The sequence below is a fragment of the Neoarius graeffei genome, chromosome 10 (genome assembly GCF_027579695.1).
Source record: "Neoarius graeffei isolate fNeoGra1 chromosome 10, fNeoGra1.pri, whole genome shotgun sequence".
Lineage (NCBI taxonomy): Eukaryota > Metazoa > Chordata > Actinopteri > Siluriformes > Ariidae > Neoarius > Neoarius graeffei.
The window spans coordinates 62,791,592-62,804,047 of NC_083578.1; the positions used below are offsets into that span (position 1 = coordinate 62,791,592).

Below are 12,456 nucleotides of genomic sequence, written 5' to 3' on the forward strand. Positions count from 1 at the left end.
TGGCTCAGACCCTGAAAAGTTGGTTCCCAGCTGGAACCAAAATATAGCCGAATTTTCAAGCGCAAACCATGATGACATCAATGCCAATGTGTCATTAGTTTGGAGAGGAATTGGAGCGCAGCAATGGAGAACGCAACGGAACAAACAAGCATACACCTTCAGTAAACAAATGGACTGAAAACAAATATCTGCAATAACAGAACAAAAGCTTGGAGGTAATCAATATGCTCTGCCATCTTGCTACTACTGTTTACTCTCGTTGTGAACTGTGCAACACCCTCTGGTTCATGATGCATTCTTGATTACAACAGTTCTGCTCAAAGCTGGTGAAAATTTGGGCTGGCACCAAGGTTCAAAGAACCCTGAACGGAACCTGTTCAAGAATCTGTTGCCTGTTGGTCAAAAAAGGGCGTAGGTTTTACGTTTATTATTACTTACAGTGCACATGTTTTATATAAATATGTTCATGTGCGCATTACAATAATTATGTATACAACAACATTACACAAAATCTAACCCCAAAATTGCTTAAAAAGAAAACCTAAAACCATCCATTATCTCTAGCCGCTTATCCTGTCCTACAGGGTCGCAGGCAAGCTGGAGCCTATCCCAGCTGACTATGTGCGAGAGGCGGGGTACACCCTGGACAAGTCGCCAGGTCATCACAGGGCTGACACATAGGCCAAGTTTACATTAGACTGTATCTGTCTCGTTTTCTTCGCGGATGCACTGTCCGTTTACATTAAACCGCCTGGAAACGCCGGGAAACGGGAATCCGCCAGGGTCCACGTATTCAATCCAGATCGTGTCTGGTCCGGTGCTGTGTAAACATTGAGAATACGCGGATACGCTGTGTTGAGCTCTAGCTGGCGTCGTCATTGGACAACGTCACTGTGACATCCACCTTCCTGATTCGCTGGCGTTGGTCATGTGACGCGACTGCTGAAAAACGGCGCGGACTTCCGCCTTGTATCACCTTTCATTAAAGAGTATAAAAATATGAAAATACTGCAAATACTGATGCAAATACTGCCCATTGTGTAGTTATGATTGTCTTTAGGCTTGCCATCCTTCCACTTGCAAGTGGTAAGTGACGCGCATGCCCGACATGCACTGAGATCACACACACAGCGGCTCAGTCCCGAATCACTGCTCGTGCGCTTCACTCGCGCGCTCTGTGAGCTGCGCAGGGCCGGAGTGCGCACCCTCCAGAGGGCACTCGCTGTTCAGGGCGGAGTGATTTGGAGCGCAGGATGCCTGCGGAGCCGAGCGTATCCGTGTATTGGCGTTGCTGTGTGCACGCGAATCGTGTATTGGCGTTGCTGTGTGCACGCTAATCGTTTTAAAAACGTTAATCTGATGATCCGCTGATACGGTCTAATGTAAACCCCACCATAGACACAGACAACCATTCACACTCACATTAGAGCCACCAATTAGCCCAACCTGCATGTCTTTGGACTGTGGGGGAAACCAGAGCATCCGGAAGAAACCCACGCGAACATGGGGAGAACATGCAGGCTCCACATAGAAAAGCCCTCGCCGGCCACTGGGCTTGAACCCAGGACCTTCTTGCTGTGAGGCAACAGTGCTAACCACTACACCAAATTATTTAATTCAAAAAAATGATAAAATTAAGAAAACAATCTAAATGGTTTTAAAAAAAGATATTTCTTTAAAATATCTCCAGATGCTGCAAAATGTCGTAGTGTTTTGCATGTTCTGTTCATATTTGTCTGGGTTCTCCAGGTTCCTCTGACTGTACTAAACAAGGGTGGGTTTACCAAAAGAACACTCTCTCTCCAAGTTAAGATGCTCTTAGGAAACCTACCACAGATGACTTTCTGATCATTTCCATATCTGCAATTCAGTGTCATGAACAGGAGTGTCAAGCCTGGAAAAGGGTTTATATAACGGTGTGTTAGATGTTTGCTAAACACAAGGGGTAAATGGGGAACTAGAAGAAGAAGTGAATTATTTAGCTAAAGCGCTGCATATCCGGTAACACAGATTACACAGGGCATCAACATATAAGGGTTTGTGAATGAAAAATTCTGAGATGTCACCTAGAGAAGAAAAGCTAGAAATGAATGAATGAATGAATGAAATGATCATGTGATTGGCTGGAAGCGGGCTGTTTGTTGAAGTTTTAAAGAAGAAACACAGTAGTTGTCAATCAGTAATGAGCCATGTTTTGATATGAACTGCTGAGAGTCAGAGTGCAGTGTTGCAGGAACGGAGGTGAATAAGAACAACAGCAGGCACGGAGGTGAATAAGAACAGCAGGAACGGAGGTGAATAAGAACAGCAGGAACGGAGGTGAATAAGAACAGCAGGAACGGAGGTGATTAAGAACAGCAGGTATGAAAGTGATTAAGAACAGCAGGTATGAAGGTGAATAAGAACCCCAGCAGGTATGGAGGTGAACAAGAACAGCTGGAACGGAGGTGAATAAGAACAGCTGGAACGGAGGTGAATAAGAACAGCTGGAACGGAGGTGAATAAGAACAGCTGGAACGGAGGTGAATAAGAACAGCTGGAACGGAGGTGAATAAGAACAGCTGGAACGGAGGTGAATAAGAACAGCTGGAACGGAGGTGAACAAGAACAGCTGGAACGGAGGTGAACAAGAACAGCAGGAACGGAGGTGAACAAGAACAGCAGGAACGGAGGTGAACAAGAACCCCAGCAGGTACGGAGGTGAACAAGAACCCCAGCAGGTACGGAGGTGAACAAGAACCCCAGCAGGTACGGAGGTGAACAAGAACCCCAGCAGGTATGGAGGTGAACAAGAACCCCAGCAGGTATGGAGGTGAACAAGAACCCCAGCAGGTATGGAGGTGAACAAGAACCCCAGCAGGTATGGAGATGAACAAGAACCCCAGCAGGTATGGAGGTGAACAAGAACCCCAGCAGGTATGGAGGTGAACAAGAACCCCAGCAGGTATGGAGGTGAACAAGAACAGCGGGTATGGAGGTGAACAAGAACAGCGGGTATGGAGGTGAACAAGAACAGCGGGTATGGAGGTGAACAAGAACAGCGGGTATGGAGGTGAACAAGAACAGCGGGTATGGAGGTGAACAAGAACAGCGGGTATGGAGGTGAACAAGAACAGCGGGTATGGAGGTGAATAAGAACCCCAGCAGGTATGGAGGTGAATAAGAACCCCAGCAGGTATGGAGGTGAATAAGAACCCCAGCAGGTATGGAGGTGAATAAGAACCCCAGCAGGTATGGAGGTGAATAAGAACCCCAGCAGGTATGGAGGTGAATAAGAACCCCAGCAGGTATGGAGGTGAATAAGAACCCCAGCAGGTATGGAGGTGAATAAGAACCCCAGCAGGTATGGAGGTGAATAAGAACCCCAGCAGGTATGGAGGTGAATAAGAACCCCAGCAGGTATGGAGGTGAATAAGAACCCCAGCAGGTATGGAGGTGAATAAGAACCCCAGCAGGTATGGAGGTGAATAAGAACCCCAGCAGGTATGGAGGTGAATAAGAACCCCAGCAGGTATGGAGGTGAATAAGAACCCCAGCAGGTATGGAGGTGAATAAGAACCCCAGCAGGTATGGAGGTGAATAAGAACAGCGGGTATGGAGGTGAATAAGAACAGCGGGAATGGAGGTGAATAAGAACAGCGGGTATGGAGGTGAATAAGAACAGCGGGTATGGAGGTGAATAAGAACAGCGGGTATGGAGGTGAATAAGAACAGCGGGTATGGAGGTGAATAAGAACAGCGGGTATGGAGGTGAATAAGAACAGCAGGAATGGAGGTGAATAAGAACAGCAGGAATGGAGGTGAATAAGAACAGCAGGAATGGAGGTGAATAAGAACAGCAGGAATGGAGGTGAATAAGAACAGCAGGTATGGAGGTGAATAAGAACAGCAGGAATGGAGGTGAATAAGACCAGCGGGTATGGAGGTGAATAAGACCAGCGGGTATGGAGGTGAATAAGACCAGCGGGTATGGAGGTGAATAAGACCAGCGGGTATGGAGGTGAATAAGACCAGCGGGAATGGAGGTGAATAAGACCAGCGGGAATGGAGGTGAATAAGACCAGCGGGAATGGAGGTGAATAAGAACAGCGGGTATGGAGGTGAATAAGAACAGCAGGAATGGAGGTGAATAAGAACAGCAGGAATGGAGGTGAATAAGAACAGCAGGTATGGAGGTGAATAAGAACAGCAGGTATGGAGGTGAATAAGAACAGCGGGTATGGAGGTGAATAAGAACAGCGGGTATGGAGGTGAATAAGAACAGCGGGTATGGAGGTGAATAAGAACAGCGGGTATGGAGGTGAATAAGAACAGCAGGTATGGAGGTGAACAAGAACAGCAGGTATGGAGGTGAACAAGAACAGCGGGTATGGAGGTGAACAAGAACAGCGGGTATGGAGGTGAACAAGAACAGCGGGTATGGAGGTGAACAAGAACAGCGGGTATGGAGGTGAACAAGAACAGCGGGTATGGAGGTGAACAAGAACAGCGGGTATGGAGGTGAACAAGAACAGCGGGTATGGAGGTGAACAAGAACAGCGGGTATGGAGGTGAATAAGAACCCCAGCAGGTATGGAGGTGAATAAGAACCCCAGCAGGTATGGAGGTGAATAAGAACCCCAGCAGGTATGGAGGTGAATAAGAACAGCGGGAATGGAGGTGAATAAGAACAGCGGGTATGGAGGTGAATAAGAACAGCGGGTATGGAGGTGAATAAGAACAGCGGGTATGGAGGTGAATAAGAACAGCGGGTATGGAGGTGAATAAGAACAGCGGGTATGGAGGTGAATAAGAACAGCAGGAATGGAGGTGAATAAGAACAGCAGGAATGGAGGTGAATAAGAACAGCAGGAATGGAGGTGAATAAGAACAGCAGGAATGGAGGTGAATAAGAACAGCAGGTATGGAGGTGAATAAGAACAGCAGGAATGGAGGTGAATAAGACCAGCGGGTATGGAGGTGAATAAGACCAGCGGGTATGGAGGTGAATAAGACCAGCGGGTATGGAGGTGAATAAGACCAGCGGGTATGGAGGTGAATAAGACCAGCGGGAATGGAGGTGAATAAGACCAGCGGGAATGGAGGTGAATAAGACCAGCGGGAATGGAGGTGAATAAGAACAGCGGGTATGGAGGTGAATAAGAACAGCAGGAATGGAGGTGAATAAGAACAGCAGGAATGGAGGTGAATAAGAACAGCAGGTATGGAGGTGAATAAGAACAGCAGGTATGGAGGTGAATAAGAACAGCGGGTATGGAGGTGAATAAGAACAGCGGGTATGGAGGTGAATAAGAACAGCGGGTATGGAGGTGAATAAGAACAGCGGGTATGGAGGTGAATAAGAACAGCAGGTATGGAGGTGAACAAGAACAGCAGGTATGGAGGTGAACAAGAACAGCAGGTATGGAGGTGAACAAGAACAGCGGGTATGGAGGTGAACAAGAACAGCGGGTATGGAGGTGAACAAGAACAGCGGGTATGGAGGTGAACAAGAACAGCGGGTATGGAGGTGAACAAGAACAGCGGGTATGGAGGTGAACAAGAACAGCGGGTATGGAGGTGAACAAGAACAGCGGGTATGGAGGTGAATAAGAACCCCAGCAGGTATGGAGGTGAATAAGAACCCCAGCAGGTATGGAGGTGAATAAGAACCCCAGCAGGTATGGAGGTGAATAAGAACAGCAGGAATGGAGGTGAATAAGAACAGCGGGTATGGAGGTGAATAAGAACAGCGGGTATGGAGGTGAATAAGAACAGCGGGTATGGAGGTGAATAAGAACAGCGGGTATGGAGGTGAATAAGAACAGCGGGAATGGAGGTGAATAAGAACCCCAGCAGGTATGGAGGTGAATAAGAACCCCAGCAGGTATGGAGGTGAATAAGAACCCCAGCAGGTATGGAGGTGAATAAGAACCCCAGCAGGTATGGAGGTGAATAAGAACCCCAGCAGGTATGGAGGTGAATAAGAACCCCAGCAGGTATGGAGGTGAATAAGAACCCCAGCAGGTATGGAGGTGAATAAGAACAGCGGGTATGGAGGTGAATAAGAACAGCGGGTATGGAGGTGAATAAGAACAGCGGGAATGGAGGTGAATAAGAACAGCAGGTATGGAGGTGAATAAGAACAGCAGGAATGGAAGTGAATAAGAACAGCGGGTATGGAGGTGAATAAGAACAGCAGGAATGGAGGTGAATAAGAACAGCAGGTATGGAGGTGAATAAGAACAGCAGGTATGGAGGTGAATAAGAACAGCAGGTATGGAGGTGAATAAGAACAGCAGGAATGGAGGTGAATAAGAGCAGCGGGTATGGAGGTGAATAAGAACAGCGGGTATGGAGGTGAATAAGAACAGCAGGAATGGAGGTGAATAAGAACAGCGGGTATGGAGGTGAATAAGAACAGCAGGAATGGAGGTGAATAAGAACAGCAGGTATGGAGGTGAATAAGAACAGCAGGTATGGAGGTGAATAAGAACAGCGGGTATGGAGGTGAATAAGAACAGCAGGTATGGAGGTGAATAAGAACAGCAGGTATGGAGGTGAATAAGAACAGCAGGTATGGAGGTGAATAAGAACAGCAGGTATGGAGGTGAATAAGAGCAGCGGGTATGGAGGTGAATAAGAGCAGCGGGTATGGAGGTGAATAAGAACAGCGGGTATGGAGGTGAATAAGAACAGCGGGTATGGAGGTGAATAAGAACAGCGGGTATGGAGGTGAATAAGAACAGCAGGAATGGAGGTGAATAAGAACAGCGGGTATGGAGGTGAATAAGAACAGCAGGAATGGAGGTGAATAAGAACAGCAGGTATGGAGGTGAATAAGAACAGCAGGTATGGAGGTGAATAAGAACAGCGGGTATGGAGGTGAATAAGAGCAGCGGGTATGGAGGTGAATAAGAACAGCGGGTATGGAGGTGAATAAGAACAGCGGGTATGGAGGTGAATAAGAACAGCGGGAATGGAGGTGAATAAGAACCCCAGCAGGTATGGAGGTGAATAAGAACCCCAGCAGGTATGGAGGTGAATAAGAACCCCAGCAGGTATGGAGGTGAATAAGAACCCCAGCAGGTATGGAGGTGAATAAGAACCCCAGCAGGTATGGAGGTGAATAAGAACCCCAGCAGGTATGGAGGTGAATAAGAACAGCGGGTATGGAGGTGAATAAGAACAGCGGGTATGGAGGTGAATAAGAACAGCAGGTATGGAGGTGAATAAGAACAGCAGGAATGGAAGTGAATAAGAACAGCGGGTATGGAGGTGAATAAGAACAGCAGGAATGGAGGTGAATAAGAACAGCAGGTATGGAGGTGAATAAGAACAGCAGGTATGGAGGTGAATAAGAACAGCAGGTATGGAGGTGAATAAGACCAGCGGGAATGGAGGTAAATAAGAACAGCAGGTATGGAGGTGAATAAGAACCCCAGCAGGTATGGAGGTGAATAAGAACAGCGGGTATGGAGGTGAATAAGAACAGCGGGTATGGAGGTGAATAAGAACAGCGGGAATGGAGGTGAATAAGAACAGCAGGTATGGAGGTGAATAAGAACAGCAGGAATGGAAGTGAATAAGAACAGCGGGTATGGAGGTGAATAAGAACAGCAGGTATAGAGGTAAATAAGAACAGCAGGTATGGAGGTGAATAAGAACAGCAGGTATGGAGGTGAATAAGAACAGCAGGTATGGAGGTGAATAAGAACAGCAGGTATGGAGGTAAATAAGAACAGCAGGTATGGAGGTAAATAAGAACAGCGGGTATGGAGGTGAATAAGGACAGCAGGTATGGAGGTGAATAAGAACAGCAGGTATGGAGGTGAATAAGAACAGCAGGTATGGAGGTGAATAAGAACAGCAGGTATGGAGGTGAATAAGAACAGCGGGTATGGAGGTGAATAAGAACCCCAGCAGGAGGAAACTCACCGACTGCAGAAAGGACAGAATGCGCACATAGTCTCGCTCGGTGTTGAGCAGCTCGTTGAGGACACACAGCCGCAGGCGAAGCTGGCGCTCGGTGTCTTTACCCGGCTGCTCGCTGTTTTCCCGAGCGCTGTGCTCCTCCATGTTCCCCCGAGAAAACCCTCACCAAAAGCCCGGTGCCACCCTGGCGGACTCCCTGCTGCTGCCAGACCGAGCGGTGTGTCAATATATCGAGGCTGTTTGTGTGTTTTTGTTTGTTTTTCTAGTCCATTCCACCGGCAAGCTTTACCGTTTTAAACCTGGGTATTCACCAAAATAAACTTCTCCTAAAGTTCAAACGGGTTTCTCTACAGCATATTTCCACTCTTTTGTTGTTGTTGTTATAAAATAATAATGCTTTAAAAAAAAAAACAAGCCACGCCGGTGAGGAGTTTCCTGAAGGTGAAGCGCGTCTTCTTCAAGAGAAACAAGTGAGGAACTGGAGCTGCAGAGCCCCACACTGAGGAGTAAATCAGTCTCTGAAGAGACCAAACCGTCTGCTCCTTCAGCCCCGTCTCATGTTCACTCTCACCACGACTCTCTCTATCAACCTACAGCACCACCACCGCTCAGACTCTCAGGCTGGCTCTGCTTTCTTCCTCCCCTTATGACTACACTAGAGAAGAAAGTGCCATATCTGCTCCCCCTGGTCTTTCCCTTCAGGGGAATCCTATCAACTGAATGTTTCCTTTCAGAAGTTCCCAAGTCAAAAGCTAAAGCCACTAACCATGTGTGGAACCTTCGAGGAACCGTTTCTTTCCTCAAAACCTGGATTGAAAAAATAAAGAAAAGAACATCCACAGCTGAAAACCTGATCAAAACTTCCAAATGCTAAAGCTTATTGCGTCCTGAGGGGGATAGAAATGAGGAAATAAGGCTATGGTGTGTGCTTCCACTGAACACTTCTTCTACATAAAACCTGAGGCAGAGATAGAGAAGCTTGTGGTTTATTTTGGCAGTAACTTTCCTTTCATGTCAACACACGTGTACACAGCTTAACCAGGCCGACAAGATTTGGAAAGTAGGCAAAATGGTGTTTTTGTCGTTCATTGATGGACATCAATCATAGTGCCATAAATTCTTGCCATGTCTTGGTTGGAAGTCATGGCATTTAGCAGACGCCGTTATCCGGAGCAGTTGGGGGTTAGGTGCCTTGCTCAGGGGCACTTCAGCCGTTCCTGCTGGTCCAGGGAATCAAACCAGCAACCTTTTGGTCGCAAGGCTGCTTCTCCAACCATTACACACGTGTACACAGCTTAACCAAGTCGCCAAGATTTGGAAAGTAGGCAAAATGGTGTTTTTGTCTTTCTGGAAGACATGGCATTTAGCAGACGCAGTTATCCGGAGCAGTTGGGGGTTAGGTGCCTTGCTCAAGGGCACTTCAGCCGTTCCTGCTGGTCCAGGGAATCAAACCAGCAACCTTTTGGTCCCAAAGCTGCTTCTCGAACCATTACACACGTGTACCGTACATACGGTGTACACAGCTTAACCAGGTCGCCAAGATTTGGAAAGTAGGCAAAATGGTGTTTGTCTTTCATGATGGACACCAATCATAGTGCCATAAATTCTGGAAGACATGGCATTTAGCAGACACCATTATCCGGAGCAGCTGGGGGTTAGGTGCCTTGCTTAAGGGCACTTCAGCCGTTCCTGCTGGTCCAGGGAATCAAACCAGCAACCTTTTGGTCGCAAAGCTGCTTCTCTAACCATTAGGCCATGGTGCCCCCTCCCCATGGTTTCCCCTATGTTGCCAAGACTGGCAACACTACAAATTTGACCTCACCCAATCATCGTTTACATCCTTTTGTCAAACTAGATGAGAAAATACAGTATAAAAAATATATCTGGGGGTCATGTGGCATCTCAGACCCCACATTGGTGTTCTTTGATTATGTCACGCTACAAGGCTCATTCGTTATTCCCGACGTTCATATTCAGGCTCAATGCTGGAAATTTGTTGACTGACAAAATCGTGTCAAAATCAAGCTGAATTCATGTAATCTAATCCCAGCATAAAAGGGTAAATCACAATATTTGGCAAATACAGCACATTAATCTCAAACCATGCACTGCACGATAATGCATGAACAGTCATTCATTCATCAGGGTTGTGGTGAAGCCGTAACACTGGGTGTGAGGTGGGAATTCACTCTGGATGAAACGCACTCATTCACACCTAGGGGAAATTTAGCACAGCCAATCTACATACTGGGATGTGGGAAGAAACCAGAGAACCCAGAGGAAACCCACAAAGACAAGTAACTCCACACAGACAGCAACCCAAAAGCTCAGGGAGTATTGAGCTGTAAGGCAGGAACACTACCCGCTGTGCCACAGTGCCACTTAATGCATAAACAATTACCTCTAAACAGAACAAATTTGGAGACAAAATCTGCTTAAGTGCGTCATGCAAAGCATGCTGGGACAGAACAGTAAAAACAGAATAGGCTAACAGAACTTCCTCGTCACCGCCACAGTATTTTCAATGTTCATAAACACCAACCAAGGTTTGGTTGGTGTTTTCAGAAGCAGGTTTCAGTTATAGTTAAGGAGATCCTGCGAGTCAGATGAACACCAAGACTTCCTGAGTGCAAATACCTGAAGATAAGCTGCAATCGGAGCCCGTGAGCATCCTGTTTACCCACACCACAAAGAGCAGAATCAAGAAATCAGTTAGTACAAAGGGCACATTATGTTACCACAAAACCAAGACACTGAAAACTGCAGCAGAAGGCTGGTCCATTCAGAGTCAGTGCTGATGTTCACGCTTATCTTACTTAGACAATCAAAGGTGTGTCGTATGTTCTAAGAACAGAGTCACCTGTCTGGAATTAAAGAGTGAATGGATCTTTACTGCAAACTGATTTACTGCACTACGATAAATTTGTTTGTTTAAATAATGGAACAAAGGGCAGAGGTTTGGTGTAGAGCCAGAAAGCCTGGTGTTGGAAACCCTGCTGAGTAACACATCACACATGTATAGAGGTCTCCATCTAGTGACTAAGCTCAGTACTGACGTCTGATGTCAGTTACAGAATAAAAAGTGTTTGTGATTTTTTGAATCTACCTTAGAATTCAAACCAAATATCTGAACAGTCAAAAGGTAGGTGCTGTATTCATTTTATACATGATTACAATTACTAAATTATTGTAGTGAAAAAGTTAAAAATTTGACACACACACACACAAATATATATATATATATATATATATATATATATATATATATATATATATATACACATACACACACACCCCACACACTACCGTTCAAAAGTTTGGGGTCACTTTGAAATGTCCTTATTTTTGAAAGAAAAGCACTGTTCTTTTCAATGAAGATCACTTTAAACTAATCAGAAATACACTCTATACATTGCTAATGTGGTAAATGACTATTCTAGCTGCAAATGTCTGGTTTTTGGTGCAATATCTCCATAGGTGTATAGAGGCCCATTTCCAGCAACTCTCACTCCAGTGTTCTAATGGTACAATGTGTTTGCTCATTGCCTCAGAAGGCTAATGGATGATTAGAAAACCCTTGTACAATCATGTTAGCACAGCTGAAAACAGTTGAGCTCTTTAGAGAAGCTATAAAACTGACCTTCCTTTGAGCAGATTGAGTTTCTGGAGCATCACATTTGTGGGGTCGATTAAATGCTCAAAATGGCCAGAAAAATGTCTTGACTATATTTTCTATTCATTTTACAACTTATGGTGGTAAATAAAAGTGTGACTTTTCATGGAAAACACTAAATTGTCTGGGTGACCCCAAACTTTTGAACGGTAGTGTGTGTGTGTATATATATATATATATATATATATATATATACACACACACACACACACACATACATACATACACACACATACGCACATATTATATATATATATATATATATATATATATATATATATATATATATATATACACACACACACACACACACATATATAGGGTTGGTCAAAATGATGTTACCACTTAAATGGTGGAAGCCACTTATTCACAAAACAAAAATCATATGTGCAAGATGATTTACAAGACGGTCTCAACCTGTTGGCCATCGTGTTCAACACAAAAACCAGCAAGCAGCAGTGCCATTTAAAGAATAAGAAGAAGAATAAAAATAATCCATCAGTGTTAGCATAATTTTGACTAACCATAGATAGGTAGATAGTGTACTGTGCAAAAGTCTTGGGCACATGTAAAGAAATGCTGTAGACCAAAATTGGCTTAAAAATAATGAAACGAAACGTTTCAACATTAAAAAAAAACCCCACTATAAACAGCAATAAGCCATAATAAATGAAACAAAATCAATATTTGGTGTGAGACGACCCTTTGCTTTAAAAAAAATTAGTAGTCTGAGGTACAGTGAGTGCAGTTTGATAAGGAAATGAGCTGTAGGTTTTACTGAGCATCTTACAGAACCAGCCACAGTTCTTCTGGACACTTTGACTGTCACACTTCTGAATTTTGCTCCAAAACCCAGCAGCCTTCATTAC

General features: G+C 45.2%; 1 protein-coding gene across 1 annotated transcript in view; it reads right to left on the bottom strand.

Annotated features, from left to right (window-relative positions):
* The window catches only part of prex1 (phosphatidylinositol-3,4,5-trisphosphate-dependent Rac exchange factor 1), a 196,807-nt gene extending 187,994 nt beyond the window's left edge, over positions 1–8,813 (bottom strand). Inside the window, exon 1 of the mRNA XM_060932042.1 lies at positions 7,918–8,813. Within this exon, the coding sequence (XP_060788025.1) occupies positions 7,918–8,058 (141 nt within the window). The 5' untranslated portion in view covers positions 8,059–8,813. The remainder of the gene's footprint in view (positions 1–7,917) is intronic.
* Between the last annotated feature and the right edge of the window lie 3,643 nt (positions 8,814–12,456).